The sequence below is a fragment of the Oncorhynchus keta genome, chromosome 1 (genome assembly GCF_023373465.1).
Source record: "Oncorhynchus keta strain PuntledgeMale-10-30-2019 chromosome 1, Oket_V2, whole genome shotgun sequence".
In the NCBI taxonomy this organism is placed as follows: Eukaryota; Metazoa; Chordata; class Actinopteri; order Salmoniformes; family Salmonidae; genus Oncorhynchus; species Oncorhynchus keta.
Genome location: NC_068421.1, coordinates 13588974 through 13614178, shown reverse-complemented (window position 1 = coordinate 13614178; position 25205 = coordinate 13588974). Strand labels below are relative to the sequence as shown.

General features: G+C 44.8%; 1 protein-coding gene across 2 annotated transcripts in view; it reads right to left on the bottom strand.

Annotated features, from left to right (window-relative positions):
* Positions 1–25205, bottom strand: part of LOC118390484 (stromal interaction molecule 1-like) — a 62377-nt gene extending 37172 nt beyond the window's left edge. The window contains exons 1-4 of one of the 2 annotated variants that reach the window (XM_035781135.1): positions 24525–25205; positions 23865–23988; positions 10109–10239; positions 2312–2426 (exon numbers count right to left, since the gene is read on the bottom strand). In XM_035781135.1, coding sequence (XP_035637028.1) covers positions 2312–2426; positions 10109–10239; positions 23865–23976 — 358 coding nt within the window. In that variant the 5' untranslated portion in view covers positions 23977–23988; positions 24525–25205. The remainder of the gene's footprint in view (positions 1–2311; positions 2427–10108; positions 10240–23864; positions 23989–24524) is intronic. The other variant, XM_035781223.2, reaches the window with a different exon arrangement.

Here is a 25205-nt window from a genome sequence, read left to right as displayed (position 1 = left end):
GTTAATGTGCTTCTGCAGTTTCCTGGCTCCAAACCTCCGCTCTGAGCAAACCCCTGACAGGAAGCTGCAATGCAGAGACTCTGACACAACCAGAGAGGGAAACGGGGGGTTGGAGAGGTGGGGGACAGAGGAGAGGTAAGGAAGAGGGGAGGGTGGAATGAGAGAGACAGATAAAGAGAGAGGGAGGAAGGCGGGGTAAGGGACAAAGAGTAGTGAGTGTAATGCCAGCAGGTCAAGGAGAGGGAGGCGTAGCTGGTACGTCAGTGTGGATGGTTGTTATCTGTGTGTGTACGTTCTGATGACAGGTACACTGGTCACCCTCTGCCAGGATGCTTAAGCTGCTAAGTGGTCTGCATTTCACTTGACAATGATGACATACCAACTGATACATTTGACAACTCTGTCTGGGCAGCCTAACTGCAGAGAGGCTGAGAAAATATTCTCCCTTACCTAAACAGTAACCAGACAGAACATCTAAGCTTTAAATTCAAATCGAATTACTGATGATACAAATGTAAAAACAACACAGTGCTTTAAAAACAGACAGTACAAAGCACAGGGAGGCTCAGAACAGCAGGGAAGGGTTCTGATATACAGTACCAGTCAAAAGTGTAGACACACCTACTCATTCAAGGGATTCTTTATTTTTACTATTTTCTACATTGTAGAATAATAGTGAAGACATCAACACTATGAAATAACACATATGGAATCCTGCAGTAACCAAAAGTGTTAAATCAAAATATATTGTAGATTTTAGATTCCTCAAAGTAGCCAGCCTTTACCTTGATGACAGCTTTGCACACTCGTAACATTCTCTCAACCAACTTCACCTGGAATGCTTTTCCAACAGTCTTGAAGGAGTTCCCACATATGCTGAGCACTTATTAGCTGCTTTTCCTTCACTCTGTGGCCCAACTCATCTCAATTGGGTTGAGGTCAGGTGATTGTGCAGGCCAGGTCATCTGATGTAGCACTCCATCACTCTCCTTGGTCAAATAGCCCTTACACAGGCTGGAGGTGTGTTGGGTCATTGTCCTGTTGAAAAAACAAATGATAGTCCCACTAAGCGCAAACCAGATGGGATGGCGTATCACTGCAGAATGCTGTGGTAGCTATGCTGGTTAAGTGTGCTTTGAATTCTAAATAAATCACTTTGTCAGCAGCAAAGCACCCCCACACCATCACAACTCCTCCTCCATGCTTCACTGTGGGAACATGCGGAGATCATCTGTTCACGTCATCTGAGTCTCACAAAGACATGGCATTTGGAACCAGAAATCTCACATTTGGACACATCAGACCAAAAGGACAGATTTCCACCGGTCTAATGTCCATTGCTCGTGTTCCATGGCCAAAGCAAGTCTCTTATTATTATTATTGGTGTCCTTTAGTAGGGGTTTCTTTGCAGCAATTCAACCACGAAGGCCTGATTTTCACAGTCTCCTCTGAACAGTTGATGTTGAGATGTGTCTGTTACTTGAACTCTGAACTTATCCTCTGCAGCAGAGGTAACTCTGGGTCTTCCTTTCCTGTGGCGGTACTCATGAGATCCCATTTCATCATAGCGCTTGATGGTTTTTGCGACTGTACTGAAATTTTCCGGATTGACTGACCTTCATGTCTTAAACTAATGATGGACAGTTGTTTTTCTTTGAGCTGTTCCAAACAGGGGTATCTTCTGTATACCACCCCTACCTTGTCACAACACAACTGATTGTCTCAAATGCATTAAGGAAAGAAATTCCACAAATAAAATGTTAACAAGGCACACCTGTTAATTGGAATGCATTCCAGGTGACTACTTCATGAAGCTGGTTGAGAGAATGCCAAAAGTGTGCAAAGCGGTCATAAAGGGAAATACTTTGAAGAATCTCAAATATAAATATTTTTGGATTTGTTTATCACTTTTTTGGTTACATTATTCCATGTGTTATCTCATAGTTTTGATGTCTTCACTATTATTCTACAATGTTGAAAATAGTAATAAAAAATAAAAAAGAAGAACTCTGAAATGAGTAGGTGTGTCTAAACTTTTGTCTGGTACTGTAGCTAACATGGTGTCAGTCAGCAGTGAGACCTCAAACGAGGAGGGCTGGACGGACAGAGCAGCGCTCCTAGAGGAGAACACAAAACACAGTGTACTGAAAGAGATTCATCGTCTGAGACTCTCCTATATGCACACGGATGCACTAAGTGGGGCAGCGTGCCTGGAGGGGAGACTGGTTTGTACTGCTAGCCTGTAGAGAGCAGTGACAGAGCGGGAGGCTCCTGTAACACCACGGTGTTAGTTACAGCATAGTTCCAGCACCTTTAGAACCCTTCCAGGTATTCCACAAGTCTTCCACACTGATGAACTGGTCGTCTCCGTGGAAACTGTTGTGCTTGGCTTTGGGATCGTGGTAGTTCAGGTCCTCCCTCAGGAACTGGAGGTCGCCAGGGTCACATGGAGGGAAACAGAAGGGAAGACAGAGAGCAGGTAAGAGAGAAGTGAAGAAAGAGCAGCGGATGTATCAATCAAATCAGCCAAAAAGATTGTGGCCTGTCACTTATAGATGATGGAATCAAACCGCTGAGGTAGACCTAAGAGACTGCAAAGTGTCAGCTATACCAGGGAAGGATAAAAAGATCTCTGTACGGCGTGCTCAGAGAATAACCAACAGAGGCATGCCCTGTGCCTTCCAGTGTGCAGTAGAGAGGAGCCTAGCATTAATGGAACAGCCGGGAACATTATGCTTTATTCACACCACACACTCGGAGAAAGGGCTAGAAAACAAATGGCCTTTTGTGACTGAATGACAATTAAGACCTCGACATTGTCTTACCAAGTGAATGTCAATAAAGATCTATACGTTTGGCCATGTACAATATTTTACACTGAAGCTTTACTGGCCTGAGATCCTGTGATGGAAAGTACAAACCTATAACTCCAGTTCTAACAGCAGTGGACAATAGATCATTATTTGATGAGGAACACAAACAGGAAATCAGGTGTTCCTCCTCTACTCTAAACACTCACCAATCCTTCAATCTAATGAGCCTAATCTAAGTAATATCAGACACATTAAGTGTCTCCAGTTCTCTTGAGCAACAACATAGAAGCAGAGCAAAAGGGCTTAGATGACATTCTGTTTCCTCCATCGCTAGCCAGCCCCCATGCTGTTATCACTGGGAGGAAGAAGCTTGGCTGCTGTACGACACACGCCCCCACAAAGAACATCTCAAAGAACATGGGCGCAGGACAAGCCATGATGCTGATTTCCCTTCTTCAGAGCTTAGTGTGGGTGGTTTTCACTACAGGGCGGACACTCACAATCAATCAGGCAATAAATCATACCGTTTCTTTGACAATGTAGCAAAATAGCTGATGTTTAAAGAAAATCCTGGTCCGGTGTGTTTTTTAGCTGCAACATGCTGTTTCAATCATCTTAGCTTTAGATTTTTATTTACCCGTTATTTATCTAGGCAAGTCAGTTAAGAACAAATTATTTTTTACAATGACGGCCTCCACCGGCCAAACCCAGACGACGCTGGGCCAATTGTGCTCTGCCCTACAGGACTCCCAATCACAACCGGTTGTGATACAGCCTGGAATCGAAACAGGGTGTCTGTAGTGACGCTTCAAGCACTACGATGCAGTGCCTTAGACCGCTGCGTCACTTTAAACGTATGTAGTTCTGTCCTTGAGCTGTTCTTGTCTATTAATATTCTGTATTATGATGTTTCATGTTTTATGTCGACTCCAGGAAGAGTAGCGTCTGCTTTTGCAACAGCTAATGGATATCCTAATAAAATACCCCAAAAAATGATGAAACATGATCATAACATTTTTGTTCTCTAAGAAGATCCCAGGCATCAGAGCTGTTTCGGTCCAAGCACTCTACATGTCTTGTTCAGCTTTTCTCAGTGTCGGCTCTGAGCCAGGACTGACACTGGAGATGTGCTTAATTCACTGGCTGGCTGCTTTAGGGATGTCTGCAGAGCCAGTGTCTCCTTCTCAAACTGCTTAGCCCTTGCAGAAGACGCTGCAGAGGAAGACAGCTCTAGCCCAGACCAGAGCCTCCTGAGGTGGGCCTCTCCTCTCCCAGCCTGGTCGTGGCTGCCCCGCTGGCCTCTCCTCTCCCAGCCTGGTCGTGGCTGCCCCGCGGGCCTCTCCTCTCCCAGCCTGGTCGTGGCTGCCCCGCGGGCCTCTCCTCTCCCAGCCTGGTCGTGGCTGCCCTACAGGCCTCTCCTCTGCCAGTCTGGTCGTGGCTGCCCCCGCAGGCCTCTCCTCTCCCAGCCTGGCCGTGGCTGCCCTACAGGCCGCTCCTCTCCCAGCCTGGTCGTGGCTGCCCCCGCAGGCCTCTCCTCTTCCAGCCTGGCCGTGGCTGCCCCCGCAGGCCTCTCCTCTCCCAGCCTGGCCGTGGCTGCCCTACAGGCCTCTCCTCTGCCAGTCTGGTCGTGGCTGCCCCCGCAGGCCTCTCCTCTCCCAGCCTGGCCGTGGCTGCCCCCGCAGGCCTCTCCTCTCCCAGCCTGGTCGTGGCTGCCCCCGCAGGCCTCTCCTCTCCCAGCCTGGCCGTGGCTGCCCTACAGGCCTCTCCTCTGCCAGTCTGGTCGTGGCTGCCCCCGCAGGCCTCTCCTCTCCCAGCCTGGCCGTGGCTGCCCTACAGGCCTCTCCTCTGCCAGTCTGGTCGTGGCTGCCCTACAGGCCTCTCCTCTCCCAGCCTGGTCGTGGCTGCCCTACAGGCCTCTCCTCTGCCAGTCTGGTCGTGGCTGCCCTACAGGCCTCTCCTCTGCCAGTCTGGTCGTGGCTGCCCTGCAGGCATCTCCTCTGCCAGTCTGGTCGTGGCTGCCCTACAGGCCTCTCCTCTGCCAGTCTGGTCGTGGCTGCCCTACAGGCATCTCCTCTGCCAGCCTGGTCGTGGCTGCCCTACAGGCCTCTCCTCTGCCAGTCTGGTCGTGGCTGCCCTACAGGCCTCTCCTCTGCCAGTCTGGTCGTGGCTGCCCTGCAGGCCTCTCCTCTCCCAGCCTGGTCGTGGCTGCCCTACAGGCCTCTCCTCTGCCAGTCTGGTCGTGGCTGGCCTGCAGGCCTCTCCTCTGCCAGTCTGGTCGTGGCTGCCCTGCAGGCCTCTCCTCTCCCAGCCTGGTCGTGGCTGCCCTACAGGCCTCTCCTCTCCCAGTCTGGTCGTGGCTGCCCTACAGGCCTCTCCTCTGCCAGTCTGGTCGTGGCTGCCCTACAGGCCTCTCCTCTGCCAGTCTGGTCGTGGCTGCCCTACAGGCCTCTCCTCTGCCAGTCTGGTCGTGGCTGCCCTACAGGCCTCTCCTCTGCCAGTCTGGTCGTGGCTGCCCTACAGGCCTCTCCTCTGCCAGTCTGGTCGTGGCTGCCCTACAGGCCTCTCCTCTGCCAGTCTGGTCGTGGCTGCCCTACAGGCCTCTCCTCTCCCAGCCTGGTCGTGGCTGCCCTACAGGCCTCTCCTCTGCCAGTCTGGTCGTGGCTGCCCTACAGGCCTCTCCTCTGCCAGTCTGGTCGTGGCTGCCCTACAGGCCTCTCCTCTGCCAGTCTGGTCGTGGCTGCCCTACAGGCCTCTCCTCTCCCAGTCTGGTCGTGGCTGCCCTACAGGCCTCTCCTCTCCCAGTCTGGTCGTGGCTGCTCTACAGGCCTCTCCTCTGCCAGTCTGGTCGTGGCTGCCCTACAGGCCTCTCCTCTCCCAGCCTGGTCGTGGCTGCCCTACAGGCCTCTCCTCTCCCAGTCTGGTCGTGGCTGCCCTACAGGCCTCTCCTCTACCAGTCTGGTCGTGGCTGTATTTGTCTTGCTCAAGGTGAGTAATCGCTGTTCTGATATCCAGAAGCTCTTTTCTGTCATAAGAGACTGTGGCAGAAACATTATGTACAAAATAAGTTATAAACAAGCAAAAAAACACAATTGGTTAGGAGCCTGTAAAACAGGAGCCAACTACTCCAGCAACATAGTAAAAACCAGCAGGGGTTTCTACTCGGTGAACTCAACCACAGCACTACAACATGAGAAGCAGGAGGAGCACAAATCCACCACTTACTTCAATAGCAAAGTAAAAGCCATTACCGGGCAGCCATTAACTAATCTCATTATCTGTGGCCATCTTTGGAAGGAATCCCTGCTGGTGGATGACAGGGGATTAAAGTACTGATACAGTCTGGCCACTTTACTGTGACTCACATAGACAGGTTTGACTGGTGCCATGCAGGACAGTAGCGACATCCTCTCCAACACATCACAATGTGAAAACTGAAAACACCTGTAATCTATCAAATGCTATTGAAATGTATTGAAGTAGGGAACCTGGTGGTGCTACTCACCCAGTCCTTCTCTGACACATCCACATTATGTAGTGAACCTGGTGGTGCTACTCACCCAGTCCTTCTCTGACACATCCACATTATGTAGGGAACCTGGTGGTGCTACTCACCCAGTCCTTCTCTGACACACCCACATTATGTAGTGAACCTGGTGGTGCTACTCACCCAGTCCTTCTCTGACACACCCACATTATGTAGGGAACCTGGTGGTGCTACTCACCCAGTCCTTCTCTGACACATCCACATTATGTAGTGAACCTGGTGGTGCTACTCACCCAGTCCTTCTCTGACACACCCACATTGTGTAGGGAACCTGGTGGTACTACTCACCCAGTCCTTCTCTGACACACCCACATTATGTAGTGAACCTGGTGGTGCTACTCACCCAGTCCTTCTGACACACCCACATTATGTAGGGAACCTGGTGGTGCTACTCACCCAGTCCTTCTCTGACACATCCACATTATGTAGTGAACCTGGTGGTGCTACTCACCCAGTCCTTCTCTGACACACCCACATTGTGTAGGGAACCTGGTGGTACTACTCACCCAGTCCTTCTCTGACACACCCACATTGTGTAGGGAACCTGGTGGTGATACTCACCCAGTCCTTCTCTGACACACCCACATTGTGTAGGGAACCTGGTGGTGCTACTCACCCAGTCCTTCTCTGACACATCCACATTATGTAGTGAACCTGGTGGTGCTACTCACCCAGTCCTTCTCTAACACCCCCACATTGTGTAGGGAACCTGGTGGTGCTACTCACCCAGTCCTTCTCTGACACACCCAAATTGTGTAGGGAACCTGGTGGTACTACTCACCCAGTCCTTCTCTGACACATCCACATTATGTAGTGAACCTGGTGGTACTACTCACCCAGTCCTTCTCTGACACACCCACATTGTGTAGGGAACCTGGTGGTACTACTCACCCAGTCCTTCTCTGACACACCCACATTGTGTAGGGAACCTGGTGGTACTACTCACCCAGTCCTTCTCTGACACATCCACATTATGTAGTGAACCTGGTGGTGCTACTCACCCAGTCCTTCTCTAACACCCCCACATTGTGTAGGGAACCTGGTGGTGCTACTCACCCAGTCCTTCTCTGACACACCCAAATTGTGTAGGGAACCTGGTGGTACTACTCACCCAGTCCTTCTCTGACACACCCACATTGTGTAGGGAACCTGGTGGTACTACTCACCCAGTCCTTCTCTGACACACCCACATTGTGTAGGGAACCTGGTGGTACTACTCACCCAGTCCTTCTCTGACACACCCACATTGTGTAGGGAACCTGGTGGTACTACTCACCCAGTCCTTCTCTGACACACCCACATTGTGTAGGGAACCTGGTGGTACTACTCACCCAGTCCTTCTCTGACACACCCACATTGTGTAGGGAACCTGGTGGTACTACTCACCCAGTCCTTCTCTGACACACCCACATTGTGTAGGGAACCTGGTGGTACTACTCACCCAGTCCTTCTCTAACACCCCCACATTGTGTAGGGAACCTGGTGGTGCTACTCACCCAGTCCTTCTCTGACACATCCACATTATGTAGTGAACCTGGTGGTGCTACTCACCCAGTCCTTCTCTGACACATCCACATTATGTAGGGAACCTGGTGGTGCTACTCACCCAGTCCTTCTCTGACACACCCACATTATGTAGTGAACCTGGTGGTGCTACTCACCCAGTCCTACTCTGACACACCCACATTATGTAGGGAACCTGGTGGTGCTACTCACCCAGTCCTTCTCTGACACATCCACATTATGTAGTGAACCTGGTGGTGCTACTCACCCAGTCCTTCTCTGACACACCCACATTGTGTAGGGAACCTGGTGGTACTACTCACCCAGTCCTTCTCTGACACACCCACATTGTGTAGGGAACCTGGTGGTACTACTCACCCAGTCCTTCTCTGACACACCCACATTATGTAGTGAACCTGGTGGTGCTACTCACCCAGTCCTTCTCTGACACACCCACATTATGTAGGGAACCTGGTGGTGCTACTCACCCAGTCCTTCTCTGACACATCCACATTATGTAGTGAACCTGGTGGTGCTACTCACCCAGTCCTTCTCTGACACACCCACATTGTGTAGGGAACCTGGTGGTGCTACTCACCCAGTCCTTCTCTGACACATCCACATTATGTAGTGAACCTGGTGGTGCTACTCACCCAGTCCTTCTCTAACACCCCCACATTGTGTAGGGAACCTGGTGGTGCTACTCACCCAGTCCTTCTCTGACACACCCAAATTGTGTAGGGAACCTGGTGGTACTACTCACCCAGTCCTTCTCTGACACATCCACATTATGTAGTGAACCTGGTGGTACTACTCACCCAGTCCTTCTCTGACACACCCACATTGTGTAGGGAACCTGGTGGTACTACTCACCCAGTCCTTCTCTGACACACCCACATTGTGTAGGGAACCTGGTGGTACTACTCACCCAGTCCTTCTCTGACACATCCACATTATGTAGTGAACCTGGTGGTGCTACTCACCCAGTCCTTCTCTAACACCCCCACATTGTGTAGGGAACCTGGTGGTGCTACTCACCCAGTCCTTCTCTGACACACCCACATTGTGTAGGGAACCTGGTGGTACTACTCACCCAGTCCTTCTCTGACACACCCACATTGTGTAGGGAACCTGGTGGTACTACTCACCCAGTCCTTCTCTGACACACCCACATTGTGTAGGGAACCTGGTGGTACTACTCACCCAGTCCTTCTCTGACACACCCACATTGTGTAGGGAACCTGGTGGTACTACTCACCCAGTCCTTCTCTGACACACCCACATTGTGTAGGGAACCTGGTGGTACTACTCACCCAGTCCTTCTCTGACACACCCACATTGTGTAGGGAACCTGGTGGTACTACTCACCCAGTCCTTCTCTGACACACCCACATTGTGTAGGGAACCTGGTGGTACTACTCACCCAGTCCTTCTCTGACACACCCACATTGTGTAGGGAACCTGGTGGTACTACTCACCCAGTCCTTCTCTAACACCCCCACATTGTGTAGGGAACCTGGTGGTGCTACTCACCCAGTCCTTCTCTGACACACCCACATTGTGTAGGGAACCTGGTGGTACTACTCACCCAGTCCTTCTCTGACACATCCACATTATGTAGTGAACCTGGTGGTACTACTCACCCAGTCCTTCTCTGACACACCCACATTGTGTAGGGAACCTGGTGGTACTACTCACCCAGTCCTTCTCTGACACACCCACATTGTGTAGGGAACCTGGTGGTACTACTCACCCAGTCCTTCTCTGACACACCCACATTGTGTAGGGAACCTGGTGGTACTACTCACCCAGTCCTTCTCTGACACACCCACATTGTGTAGGGAACCTGGTGGTACTACTCACCCAGTCCTTCTCTGACACACCCACATTGTGTAGAGAACCTGGTGGTACTACTCACCCAGTCCTTCTCTGACACACCCACATTGTGTAGGGAACCTGGTGGTACTACTCACCCAGTCCTTCTCTGACACACCCACATTGTGTAGGGAACCTGGTGGTACTACTCACCCAGTCCTTCTCTGACACACCCACATTGTGTAGGGAACCTGGTGGTACTACTCACCCAGTCCTTCTCTGACACACCCACATTGTGTAGGGAACCTGGTGGTACTACTCACCCAGTCCTTCTCTGACACACCCACATTGTGTAGGGAACCTGGTGGTACTACTCACCCAGTCCTTCTCTGACACACCCACATTGTGTAGGGAACCTGGTGGTACTACTTACCCCGTCCGTCTCTGACACATCCACATTGCCATTAGCATCGTCATCCATCTGCTTGTGGATACTGCGGATGGCCTCGAAGCTGAGGATGGTATTTTCATCGTGGCACCGAGGCTCATTGATGCGACAGAGTTCTGAGAGAGAAAAGACAAGTTCAACTTGAGTCAACAGTTGTACAGGGCCAGCAATTGTACAGGGCTCCCAACAATACCTGAACTTGGGAGGTAAATCATATATTTGTATACCGGTAGAAATCTCCAACAGTTTGGGCCCTAAAGCTACGCCACTGCTTGTAAGTTACAAGTTACACTATCAAAGATGTGACAGATAAATTATTTCCAACTCAGGGCTCCACCTATGCATTTGGTTTGCTAACGCACTAGCTAAGTGGCTGGCTCAGTGGCTGGCTAAGCGGCTGGCTAAGTGGCTGGCTAAGCGGCTGGCTAAGCGGCTGGCTAAGCAGCTAGCTTGCAAGATCAAGCTTCTTAGAGCAGATACAATCTACTACTGGATCAAGATCCCTGCTGCCAAAATTTGTTGTGTGTGTCAAAAGAATAATGTATATATTTTTTTTGTTTGGAAAGAAATAGCGCCCTTTGTGTGCACTGCCAGTAACACCGTATACCCCGGGATGGTACAGGAACGTTTTGAAGGTATCTGGATACAACACAGTAGGTCTAATGTAGGGTTGTCCACAACAATAAAAAAACTTGGTTGACCAAGAGCCGTCTGTTCTTTCGACCAATCAATTGGTCTACATTTTTAAACTTGCATTTTTCCAAATATAGACACACCCTATGTTTGAATAAAATCAACTACATGTAGGCTACTGAGCTTGTCTGATGCACTGCGATTCAAAATGAAGACACACAAATTACTAAAGAGGGAGACAGATGAATATAGCCTACCCAGAATAAAACAAAAAATACCCGCTGCTGCCTTTGCAGATTCTGCCATTAGGCTGCTGAAGGCCACAACAGCAGTCGGCAACCTTTTCCGTTTGGAGTGCCACTCTTTCCTATGATTTCTACTAACCTATGTGCCGGTTTTATATGTACATTTATGTGGAATAGTTTCATTTCATGTATAATAAAGTCTTCATATCTCAAAATCAATGTCATGTGGTTCATCAAAATTATATCTAAATGAAAATGATACAAATATAAAAGTAACTTGTATTGCCATCTATGTAAAAAATAGCCTACTTAAAGCCAACAAATAAAAACATTGCAGCCTGCAGGTAGAGAATATCCTGATAAAAATAAATATCCTATAAATCACATTGGCTATGCATGGCCTATCTGCAAGAAACTTGAAACATTGTATCAACTATTAACGTGGTATGTCCCAAAGCTAGTGCTAGCAAACTTGCAACATTGCATAAAATATTCTGTGCGCTCAGTTTCCCCTGTCACAGACACAGTTGTAGACTATTTGCATAAGGGATAAGAAGTAATTAGGTAGGCCTATTTTAGGACTTTTACACCAGATGAGGGCATGACATTTTTTCCTCCTTTCATGCGGAGTGGTAATCGATAGAGAGACGCAAAAACATGTATAAAGTAGGCTACATTGAGGAACTACTGTCATTCTCTATGGATGTAGAAACACACTTTATTTAATTGCTGTTTGATGGGAATAAATGTTTTCTTTGAAAAGCTCCTTTGTGATGGTTAAGACAATCAGAAATAGTATCAAATGGGCACATTTATAGGCCTGGTAGCCTAGGCCTACTTCTATGCATAATCAGCTGCATGTCCTTACTCAAGATTGACAAGAGAGCTGCAAAACAAAAGACAACAAATAATTTGACAACTCGTAAATGGAATGAAATAAAACAACTTTTTTCTAACAAGTGAAGCCTAAGTTGTGCTCTCTGCAAACAACGTGTCCACTCCTACAATGACAACAGTAAGACTATAATAATTAAAAATTAAATAAATTAACAGAAATTACCATAACTAAACAAACATTGTAGACGAGAAATGGGAATCAACAGTAATTGTACTACTGGTGATACTGGTGTGCCACCCCCGCAATGGGTTAGTCCACTCAAACAGGCCTCTGCAATGGGTTAGTCCACTCAAACAGGCCTCTGCAATGGGTTAGTCCACTCAGACAGGTATGACTCAGACAGGTATGACTCAGACAGGTATGACTCAGACAGGTATGACTCAGACAGGTATGACTCAGACAGGTATGACTCAGACAGGTATGACTCAGACAGGTATGACTCAGACAGGTATGACTCAGACAGGTATGACTCAGACAGGTATGACTCAGACAGGTATGACTCAGACAGGTATGACTCAGACAGGTATGACTCAGACAGGTATGACTCAGACAGGTATGACTCAGACAGGTATGACTCAGACAGGTATGACTCAGACAGGTATGACTCAGACAGGTATGACTCGTGTGCCATAAATCATTTTTGTATATTTGCCACTGCTCCCCCAAAAAAATATTGGTGAACCAACAGCCTATTGACCAAACAAACAATGGACCAGTCAACTAAATGGGGTCAGCCCTAGTCTAGTGACAATCAGCATGTAACACACTTCGGCTTGTGGGTAGGCTAACAACAGCCAAAATGATGTCCACCTTGAAACCAAAGCAAGCCATTTGTTCAAATCCACATTGTGGCCTAGGAACTTTGCTGCTCACCGCAGAAAACCACAGGGGTGTTAAATGTAGCAGAGCATTAACTAAACCTTGCAAGAGGCTATTTATAACCAGGCTGTGTTGTGGGGGGGGTAGCTGCTTTCTTTTCAACGGTGTAACCTAACCTGAGTGTTCTCAACACATTGTTGTCAACACTCAGAATGACAAGGGTGCTGATGTTATGTCATCAATCCCAGTGCAACACGTGTGTAGGGAAGTAGAGTTGTGGTGAGGGAGAAGTCAAAGACCAGAGGGAACTATGGGTTCAAAAAACATCAAAATCCTTACTAGCCTAATGTTATTTTCCTTTACTTCGTATGGAATAAAGCCTACTACTAGTAGTACATTTAATGAAGTGCCTTTTAAGATATACCACATGGACATTTCTATAAATCAGGTTTATATTTTTCCAACTTTCCTGGGAAGATCTAACCCAAACACTTCTTCAAGTTTTCACCATCATTGTAAAGCCCTAGTTATGTTGTTGAAATATTTTAACAATGTAAAAAAATGTGAAGCTTGCATTGAATTGCCCTTCCCTGTTGCACAAAGCTTCCATTCTCCATATCACAAGGGCTAATTAATGGCTAATTAAGATGAAAACTTCAACCCTGTTACGGTAAACCGTTACTTTAATGGCACGTTATTGGCATGTACTATAGTCTTGTTGTTACCCCCTTGAGATGGTAAAAGATTAGAGGTCGACCGATTATGATTTTTCAATGCAGATACAGATTATTGGAGGACAAAATAAGTCATTACCAATTAAATCGGCCAATTTTTTTTAATGATTTATTTATTTGTAATAATGACAATTACAACAATACTGAATGAACACTTTTATATTAACTTAATACATGAATAAAATAAATGTAGCCTCAAATAATGAAACATGTTCAATTTGGTTTAAATAATGCATAAACAAAGTGTTGGAGAAGAAAGTAAAAGTGCAATATGTGCCATGTAAAAAAAAAAAGCTAGTTTAAGTTCCTTGCTCAGAACATGAGAACTTATGAAAGCTAGTGGTTCCTTTTAACATGAGTCTTCAATATTCCCAGGTAAGAAGTTTTAGGTTGTAGTTATTACAGGAATTATAGTACTATTTCTCTCTATACCATTTGTATTTCATATACCTTTGACTATTGGATGTTCTTATAGGCACTTTAGTATTGCCAGTGTAACAGTATAGCTTCCGTCCCCCTCCTCACCCCTACCTGGGCTCGAACCAGGAACACATCGACAACAGCCACCCTTGAAGCAGTGTTACCCATCGCTCCACAAAAGCAGCAGCCCTTGCAGAGCAAGGGGAACAACTACTTCAAGGTCTCAGAGCGAGTGATGTCACCGATTGAAATGCTATTAGCACGCACCCTGCTAACTAGCTAGCCATTTCACATCGGTTACACCAGCCTGATCTCGCAAGTTGATAGGCTTGAAGTCATATACAGTTCAATGCTTGAAGCACTGCTAAGAGCTGCTGTCAAACACACGAAAGTGCTTATTGAATTAATGCTTACGAGCCTGCTGCTGCCTACCACCGCTCAGTCAGACTGCTCTATCAAATATCAAATCAGACTTAATTATAACATAATAACACACAGAAATACGAGCCGCAGGTCATTAATATGGTCAAATCCAGAAACTATCATAAAAAAATAAAAATAAAAATGTATTCTTTCAGTGAAATACGTAACCATTCTATATTTTATCTAATGGGTGGCATCCATAAGTCTAAATATTCCTGTTACATTGCATATTTTATCTAACGGGTGGCATCCATAAGTCTAAATATTCCTGTTACATGGCATATTTTATCTAACGGGTGGCATCCATAAGTCTAAATATTCCTGTTACATTGCATATTTTATCTAACGGGTGGCATCCATAAGTCTAAATATTCCTGTTACATTGCATATTTTATCTAACGGGTGGCATCCATAAGTCTAAATATTCCTGTTACATTGCATATTTTATCTAAGGGGTGGCATCCATAAGTCTAAATATTCCTGTTACATTGCATATTTTATCTAAGGGGTGGCATCCGTAAGTCTAAATATTCCTGTTACATTGCACAACCTTCAATGTTATGTCATAATTACGTAAAATTCTGGCAAATTAGTTCGCAACATACCATTTGTATTTCATATACCTTTGACTATTGGATGTTCTTATAGGCACTTTAGTATTGCCAGTGTAACAGTATAGCTTCAGTCCCTCTCCTCGCCCCGACCTGGGCTCGAACCAGGAACACATCGACAGCAGTCACCCTCGAAGCATTGTTACCCATCGCTAGACAAAAGCCACGGCCCTCGCAGAGCAAGGGGAACAACTACTTCAAGGTCTCAGAGCGAGTGATGTCACCGATTGAAATGCTATTAGTGCGCACCCTGCTAACTAGCTAGCCATTTCACATCGGTTACACCAGCCTGATCTCGGAAGTTGATAGGCTTGAAGTCATAAACTGTTCAAACTGTTGCATATACCCTGACACTGTGTGCAATGAACGCAAGAGAAGTGACAATTTCCCTAGTTAAAATAAATTCATGTTCGCAGGCAATATTAACTAAATATGAGGTTTAAAAATATATACTTGTCTATTGACTTTAAGAAAGGCATTGATGTTTATGGTTAGGTACACATTGGTGCAACAACAGTGCTTTTTTCATGAATGCGCTTGTTAAAACACCAGTTTGGCGAAGTAGGCTGTGATTCAATGATAAATTAACAGGTACGGCATTGATTATATGCAAAGCAGGACAAGCTAGTTAAACTAGTAATATCATCAACCATGTGTTGTTAACTAGTGATTATGTTAAGACAGATTGTTATTGTTTTTCATAAGATACGTTTAATGCTAGCTAGCACCTTACCTTGGCTCCTTGCTGCGCTCGCATAACAGGTAGTCGGTCGGCCACGATCGGTGTCCAAAAATGCCGATTACCGATTGTTATGAAAACTTGAAATCGGCCGTTACGATTAATCGGTCGACCTCTATTAAACATCTTTACAAAGTGTGCTCTTTATAACAGACCGTTATATATTTTTATTTTACCAAGTTACGCTACCCAAAATGTACTCTATTTGTGGAACGACCCGCCTATCTTAGCATACATTATTACACGTCAGCATAATAGCACGTAAATAGAGGTCTATACTTAGTGAACACCCTTCTTACTTTCACCTCAAGAATTCCAGCTATGCAGCCATTCCAATTCAGTTGTTTGAAAAAAAATAGTTGCATGAATGGTGTCACATGCCGGGAGTACCTCTGGCTGTAGTCATGGTCAGGAAACCATCTGGCCTGGCTGTATATTATGTTGTGTGTCTGCCTGGCCTGCAGTCTTCCCCTCTCTCCTGAGGGATTAGAAAACCTCTGCAGCAGCAGATTACAGACAAGGCCTTGCGTCAACTCAGAGGAAAACATAGTTATGTCTGAGCTGCAGTCTGCAGACATTCTGGGCTGTGTGCAGGAGGGTAACCAAGGCTGCCTCTAAGCCACAGAGATCTGCAGTGTAGCCAAGTGTCATTTCAGAAAGCTTCAATGTTCAAAGTTAAATATACAATCTCAGGTCAAAAGAAAGGAGTCTTCATAATGAAACAGAAGGGTAAAAATACAGGCAAAATGGCTGAAAGAAGTCATAGCCAACAGTCCCTAAAAGGGAAAGAGCTGACCAGATGGATCAAAGCGAAGTCTGTGCAAAATATTTTTGCTTGTACGACTGTGTGGCTTATCCTGCCCAGAAACCTGACCAAAACACAAATGAAATAGACTCAATCATGGACACTCTTCCTGACAGTTGTGGCTGCTTCACGCAATGTATTGCTGTCTCTACCTTCTTGCCTTTGTGGTTTGTCTGTGCACAATAATGCTTGTACCATGTTTTGTGCAGCTACCATATTGTGCTGCTGCCATGTTGTTGTCATGTGGTGTTGCTACCATGCTGTGTTGTCGTCTTGGGACTATCTTTATGTAGTGTTGTGGTGTCTCGTCGTGCGTTTTGTCCTAGATTTTTTATCTCAGTCCCCGTCCCCGCAGGAGGCCTTTTGCCAGGCCATCATTGTTATTAAAAAATAATGTAAATAGGGCAATGCCTACATTAGTGCGATGTCGTCATATTTCACACTAAGAAATGTGATATCAGGCATCTTCCTGTGTGATGATATCTATCATGAGGAAGCAACAGCAAGTGTCCATGTGTGTTTACATCCTGCTTGCTGCACAATGTAGCTCGTAGTATTACAACACTAGGCAAGACCTGTAACTTTCCCCGATTGGCCCATGCAGAGTGCAACTTATAGCACAGCACAACTTATAGCACAGCACAGTACAGGACAGGCAGGAGCTTCTCTGGCATGGAATCCTACTGCAGCTTTATTTATGACAAAGACTTCAAAGAAATAGGCAAATTAAGGTAGAAGTGCTGCACAGAAAATGGCAATGAGGCCAGAAAAGTGAAGATATGGAATTGCATTATATCAAGCAGTCTAGCTGTAGGCAACAGCATAGGGACAAATGATTCAACTTCTTTGGAGCCACAAAAGTCACCATACCCTGCCTGACCTGTCAAGAGCTAGAGCAAGCTAGCCACAGAGGCTTAATATAAATCCACTAGAGTTCTATGATGACACTATTAGTTTGTGTTTCTTACATCAGCAAACAGCTACTTTGTCTATTCTTATCAAGTTGCCCTAAATCTTGTGAGACGCTAATTGTTAGCTAGCTACTAAATGCACTGAGTAAGATCAAACATAGCTAGCTAACACAGCCTGATACCAGTGATGGTCTAAATCAGCATGTTGTTTTTGCAACAGTATCTTCTAAATCAGAGGAATATGCAAAGCCAGAATATGGTAGCTACATGAAGTAGCTAAGAGAAAACAACTAAGAGAAAACATGCAATGTAGCCAAAGCTTATAGGGTCCCCTAAAAAACACTTACCAACACTTTAGTTCCTCCTACCTTGTCACAATAACTCCTCCCTGGCATTTTAAACAATACTGTATTCAAAGTGCCCACTATTATATTCTACTTATAGAATTAGAATAGTCATTCTATGTCCATGATTCCAACAGTTTTGCTCTAATTCGCAATTGCAACATTTGGTTAAAAATAAGTCCTAGATTAACTGCCCATATCGTGCAGGCCTACGTGGCAGTGTGGAAGTGATCTCTATTGAGCAGTGGTGTAAAGTACTTAAGTAAAAATACTTTCAAGTACTACTTAAGTCATTTTTTGGTATCTGTACTTGACTTTTTATTTTTGACAACTTTTACTTCAATACATTCCTAAAGAAAATACTGTACTTTTTCACTCCATACATTTTCCCTTACACCTAAAAGTACTCGTTACATGAATGCTTAGCTGGACAGGAAAATAGTCCAATTCACACACTTGCCAAGAGAACATCCCTGGTCATCTACTGCCTCTGATCTGGAAGACTCACTAAACACAAATGCTTTGTTTGTAAATGATGTCTGAGTGTTGAAGTGTGCCCATGGCTATCCGTAAATTAAAAAATAACAAGAAAATGGTGCCATCTGCTTTGCTTAATATAAGGAATCTGAAATTATTTATACTTTCATACTTATTTACTCAAGTAGTACTTTACTAGGTGACTTTCACTTGAGTAATGTTCTATTAATGTATATTTACTTTTTCCACCATTGCAATTGAGTGCAGGAAATGTAGAAATTATAAAAAAGTGCTGAAATGTGTTTTGGTTGAAGTTGAATTGAACAGTATAATACTATCAGAATGGAGAAAGACTCATTGAAATCACTAAGAATGTATGTGTTGCCACCCTAGTATAACTCACTACACATAAATCACTAGGATCACTCACTACTCATAATCACTAGGATCACTCACTACACATAAATCACTAGGATCACTCACTACACATAAATCACTAGGATCACTCACTACACATAAATCACTAGGATCACTCACTACACATAAATCACTAGGATCACTCACTACACATAAATCACTAGGATCACTCACTACTCATAAATCACTAGGATCACTCACTACTCATAAATCACTAGGATCACTCACTACTCATAAATCACTAGGATCACTCACTACTCAAAGCACTAGTATCACTCACTACTCATAAAGCACTAGTATCACTCACTACTAGTATCACTCACTACACATAAAGCACTAGGCTCACTCACTACTCATAAAGCACTAGGCTCACTCACTACTCATAAAGCACTAGGCTCACTCACTACTCATGAAGCACTAGGATCACTCACGACTCATTAAGCACTAGGATCACTCACGACTCATTAAGCACTAGGATCACTCACGACTCATTAAGCACTAGGATCACTCACGACTCATTAAGCACTAGGATCACTCACGACTCATTTAGCACTAGGATCACTCACGACTCATTTAGCACTAGGATCACTCACGACTCATTTAGCACTAGGATCACTCACGACTCATTTAGCACTAGGATCACTCACGACTCATTTAGCACTAGGATCACTCACGACTCATTTAGCACTAGGATCACTCACGACTCATTTAGCACTAGGATCACTCACGACTCATAAAGCACATGGATCACTCACTACTCATAAAGCACATGGATCACTCACTACTCATAAAGCACATGGATCACTCACTACTCATAAAGCACATGGATCACTCACTACTCATAAAGCACAAGGATCACTCACTACTCATAAAGCACTAGGATCACTCACTACTCATAAAGCACTAGGATCACTCACTACTCAAAGCACTAGGATCACTCACTACTCAAAGCACTAGGATCACTCAGTACTCATTAAGTAAATGTATAACTTGTATTATTCAAAACTAAAAATAGAGTCAAATACCATCCATTCTTTTTATTTTTATACAGTGATTGAACATTTTGGCCACATTGCCCAGCCCTAGCTGTGACAGGTGGCCAATGTGGAATCAATTCTATAATATCCAGGCATATCAACAACCACCACCATCACAGCTGACACCCTATGAGGATGATGGCACTTCCTCACCTAAAGACTCATACATTCCCCATTGTGTGTGAATGTTAATTTGTTAAAGGACCCTGTTTTTCAGTCATTGTTCATGTCCTTCCAGTCAAACATTTAGTCTGCTACAGTTAAGTGTGTAATTATATATGTGAGGAATGTGTGTTGAGTCAGGACTGTTGCCCCTCCAACCAAACTGAGTTGGTTGAACCGAAGGGTTTGTGTTTGTGGGAGAGAGGCAGTGTGAGTTGCTGAAAACAAGGACAGAGGAGAGCATAAATCTTACCTTTTTGAACTTATATCCTGATCTTAACTGTTGTATTTATCAATTCATTCAAATACATTTTCTATTTGAGTAAAACTGTTCCTGACTTCAAGAAGCCTTTATGTGCACGAGGAAACATACATCTTCGTCAACCCCCCACTCTATTCGGGAACTCTAACAAGAACAAAAATATTTTTTTTTTTTACAGTGTAAGTAGGCTACAACAAGCTGCTAATCCATCAACTGACTTCCTGTCAGGTTTTCTGGAGCTGCTTGTTAAGACATGCTAACATTCGATGATTGTAAAGCCTTCTCTTCAGCACAAGCATACAAGCAGTAGCATGTGCCACAAAAATGTGCCACTGCACTGCAGCAGAAAGTGGGGTGGAGCATTTCTGATCAAAAACAGTATTTCCTCTAACTAGGCTGTACAGCTACAATGGAAGGCACCAAATCTCAAACCCCATCTATAGTGGCAGTTTGACAATAACAATGCAGCTCAAAATGAAAGCCTCCTGGCTAATATGGCTCCAGATAACTGACTGACAAATCCATTCCAGTTCAAACTGTTATTTAAAGTCAGCAACCTAAAAGCATAAATCTCGCTGAGGGCTCCAAATCAACCCACGCAAGTCAGTGTGCTGAACACTGCTAGCCTACTAGATAAAGGTTAAGTCTACAACCCAAGTCAGTGTGCTGAACATAGATAGCCTACTACCTAAGGGTTCAGTCTACAACCCAAGTCAGTGTGCTGAACACTGCTAGCCTACTAGATAAAGGTTAAGTCTACAACCCAAGTTAGTGTGCTGAACACAGCTAGTCTACTAGATAAGGGTTAAGTCTTACAACCCAAGTCAGTGTGCTGAACACTGCTAGCCTACTAGATAAGGGTTAAGTCTACAACCCAAGTTAGTGTGCTGAACACAGCTAGCCTACTAGATAAGGGTTAAGTCTACAACCCAAGTCAGTGTGCTGAACACAGCTAGCCTACTAGATAAGGGTTAAGTCTTACAACCCAAGTCAGTGTGCTGAACACAGCTAGCCTACTAGATAAGGGTTAAGTCTACAACCCAAGTTAGTGTGCTGAACACAGCTAGCCTACTAGATACGGGTTAAGTCTACAACCCAAGTCAGTGTGCTGAACACTGCTAGCCTACTAGATAAGGGTTAAGTCTACAACCCAAGTCAGTGTGCTGAACACTGCTAGCCTACTAGATATAGGTTAAGTCTACAACCCAAGTCAGTGTGCTGAACACTGCTAGCCTACTAGATAAGGGTTAAGTCTACAACCCAAGTCAGTGTGCTGAACACAGCTAGCCTACTAGATATAGGTTAAGTCTACAACCCAAGTCAGTGTGCTGAACACTGCTAGCCTACTAGATAAGGGTTAAGTCTACAACCCAAGTCAGTGTGCTGAACACTGCGAGCCTACTAGATAAAGGTTAAGTCTACAACCCAAGTCAGTGTGCTGAACACTGCTAGCCTACTAGATAAGGGTTAAGTCTACAACCCAAGTTAGTGTGCTGAACACTGCTAGCCTACTAGATAAGGGTTAAGTCTACAACCCAAGTCAGTGTGCTGAACACTGCTAGCCTACTAGATATAGGTTAAGTCTACAACCCAAGTCAGTGTGCTGAACACTGCTAGCCTACTAGATAAGGGTTAAGTCTACAACCCAAGTCAGTGTGCTGAACACAGCTAGCCTACTAGATATAGGTTAAGTCTACAACCCAAGTCAGTGTGCTGAACACTGCTAGCCTACTAGATAAGGGTTAAGTCTACAACCCAAGTCAGTGTGCTGAACACAGCTAGCCTACTAGATAAGGGTTAAGTCTACAACCCAAGTCAGTGTGCTGAACACTGCTAGCCTACTAGATAAGGGTTAAGTCTACAACCCAAGTTAGTGTGCTGAACACTGCTAGCCTACTAGATAAGGGTTAAGTCTACAACCCAAGTCAGTGTGCTGAACACAGCTAGCCTACTAGATAAGGGTTAAGTCTTACAACCCAAGTCAGTGTGCTGAACACAGCTAGCCTACTAGATAAGGGTTAAGTCTTACAACCCAAGTCAGTGTGCTGAACACAGCTAGCCTACTAGATAAGGGTTAAGTCTACAACCCAAGTCAGTGTGCTGAACACTGCTAGCCTACTAGATAAGGCTTAAGTCTACAACCCAAGTGTGTGATGGTGGTGGTTAAATGTTTTACTTTTAGGCCGTTGTTTTGGGTATTTGAAAATACTAGTGGGTCTACATTCCAGAACTCCAGCCCAGTGCTTCTTCAGAAAACACTGCCATTATGAAAAGAATGATGATGTTTATCACCTGCTATTCTCACTCACACACTCTTTTTCATTTGGTTTGCAAACTTTCTGGGTCTGGAGATCAGGCATTTACATACTAGACTACCCTTTCAAAAGCTTTAAATTATGTAACACTCTCTCTGTATGTGTGCCTGTAGAAGATTGAACACGCACTTGCCCTCTGGAACATTCCACTTCACTACCGGTGTAATTACTGTTTCCCATCCTGACTCCAGGATGCCCAACCAGGCTTACTGTAGTAGTCTGTAGTAGTCAACCCTCCCCAGGCACCGAGCCTCTTCATCACACAAACGCCACGAGCTAGATAAACTGTTGCTGAGCACAGACACTAACCTATACATTATGCATGTGGCTAGCTAGGCCACATTCAATGAATGTCTCACCACCAACAGGACCAGAAAAAACACTAAACCGTGTAATGTTTTACCCCAAATACAATCTCTATTGGAGATGGGTCACTGTGATAGCCAAACATGTATCATTCCATGACTGGGCCCCTGTCCAAGCCTTTACACAGTCTGGCCTCAATGCATGATGTCAAATCAAAGACCTTACAAGTAGAGGCACAATTACTGTAAGTGGTATAGAATAGACTTACTTACAGAAGTCAGGCAGAGAGTGGTCTTCAAAGACATTGTTATTCATTTCTAAACGTCTCAATTGTTTCAGGAATAGGCCTACATTAGTTAAGGGCCCCTTAGACAGGAAGCATGGCACTACATGATAAATTATGAATTCCACAAGTTCAACATCAACACTGTTCAAGTGTATAAACAGTGATGATAAAATGATGGGCAGGCACTTAAGTAGCCGTCAGCTGTATAAAATGACATGACACTGCGTGATCCATACCCACCAAAAAGGGAACGCCAGAAGAGACTCGTTAGGACATTCCCACAATTGTCCATTCACAATCAACACAGCTAACATTTCCATAAATCTAGGGGTCTGATCCAGTCGAAAACTAACAATGAATAGGCTAGGTCTAGTCTGCTATTGTAGCTGACATGAGGCTTAGGCACCTATATGATGTTCCTTACCTTAAGTCCCAAAAATGCTCAGTGCCATGTAGTTTAGTTTAAACTAAATCTATGACAATCCTTTCACATATTCCATTTTGTTCTGACACTGAATGCTGTGGCAAAACTAGTGAAGATGAGTGAAAAATGTTTTGACTGACTTGTCAATAGGTAACAAAACAAACTCACTACGAAGATGCACGACTCCCTGACTTGACAGTGTGCCAGGACCACCCGAGGACAGAGCTTAATGGAGATTGCATACCCTAACTATTCTCAGCATGGCTACATTTAGAGCGAGCACCATTCCTAAATACAGGAATGGTAGAGGAGGTTCTAGAACACTGATAATGCAACAAATGTCTACAATGTGTCCAATTTTGATCACATTGTGTATGGAGTATTGATTGAATATACACATGCTGGCATATGGGCTGAATGATGATGACATCTGTGTCATAACGTTCAGAACTTTCTGAATGATATTTACATACCTGACACACCATTATCAATATGATGGTGGTCTGAGCTGGCTTGTACCGTCCAGCTTTCCCTCAGGAGGCATAAGCATGCAATCCACAAGGTCAACGATTTGCTGAAATCCATAATGGGGGTTTGCTAGGAAGAGGATGGAGAGGAAACGTTAAGAGGGACATCACGCATGAATAGCTACAATGTTAGCTACTAGCCTAGTGATTTTACTATGCAAACTTCAGATTTCAAACAATGACACTGCATGATTATTACAATCTAAAAGCACTTAAGCATCAAATGAGATCACATCAGAGCTTTACAAGCCAAATATCATCAGACATAATGTAGAAGTCACATAGGGCTAAGTCAGATAATACAGGCTCTTACAAAAATCTGTGGTTGGCTAATGCTAAACCATAACACTACTAGCAAACAATTTCACCATCAATAAAATCATTATATTACATTACACGCCTATATTAGCTGCACATGGATAACAAGCAATCATAGCTAACGTTACCAGTCAGTAGCTAAATACATGTCTGGCTAACCAACGTTATAAAAACAAAAAAAGTGACAGCTGGGAGCTTGACAGCCCGGCCTGAATAGCTATCATAATCAAGTAAGACGTTTCATCATTTTCTAGGTAGCCATTAAATGTATAGTAGCTAGTTAGTTACCTTTCAATACTTTTGCATTGGATGCTTTTCTTATTACAACTATTGTGGGTTACCGTAGACTCAAAGACACGCCATCAATCGTAGATCCATACTCCAAAAAGAAACCCATTTGTATTCCATGGATAAAGAGCGAAGTTAGCTGGCTAGCTAGCTAGTTGGCTGTCATATCTGCATATGACAGATGACTTTCCGCTCCGTTTAGCCAGCTGACGTTAGGTAGCTAGCTAGCCAGCCAGCAATGCGCAGACAATCCAATGCAACGGCCGAGGTGGTCGATTAACAGATACTTGGAGGTCGACAAAACAGACACTTGGAGGTCGACAAAACAGACACTTGGATAAAGCCAGCTAGCTAACGTTATGGTCAGGGCCGCTTCTTCGGGTCGCTCACCACCGCAACAGAACAGCAGCCTTCAGACCACTGTCAGCAGCTAGGAAGATGGCTAAACCGACAAAATCATCGCACACGAACTAGCTACAGTGATAGAACGCGAGCAACTTAGCAACACAGTCCTTTTACGTCAATTTACTGGATAAAATACACTCAAGTAAGAAAAAAGTATTTATGATTGATTCAAACACAGAGCGGTCGTAATGGACTAGCTACATGTCCGCAACAGCCGGTTTCCCCCACACACAAGAAAATGTTCTTCAGACTGGGTTGCTTCACCCATGTGAATCC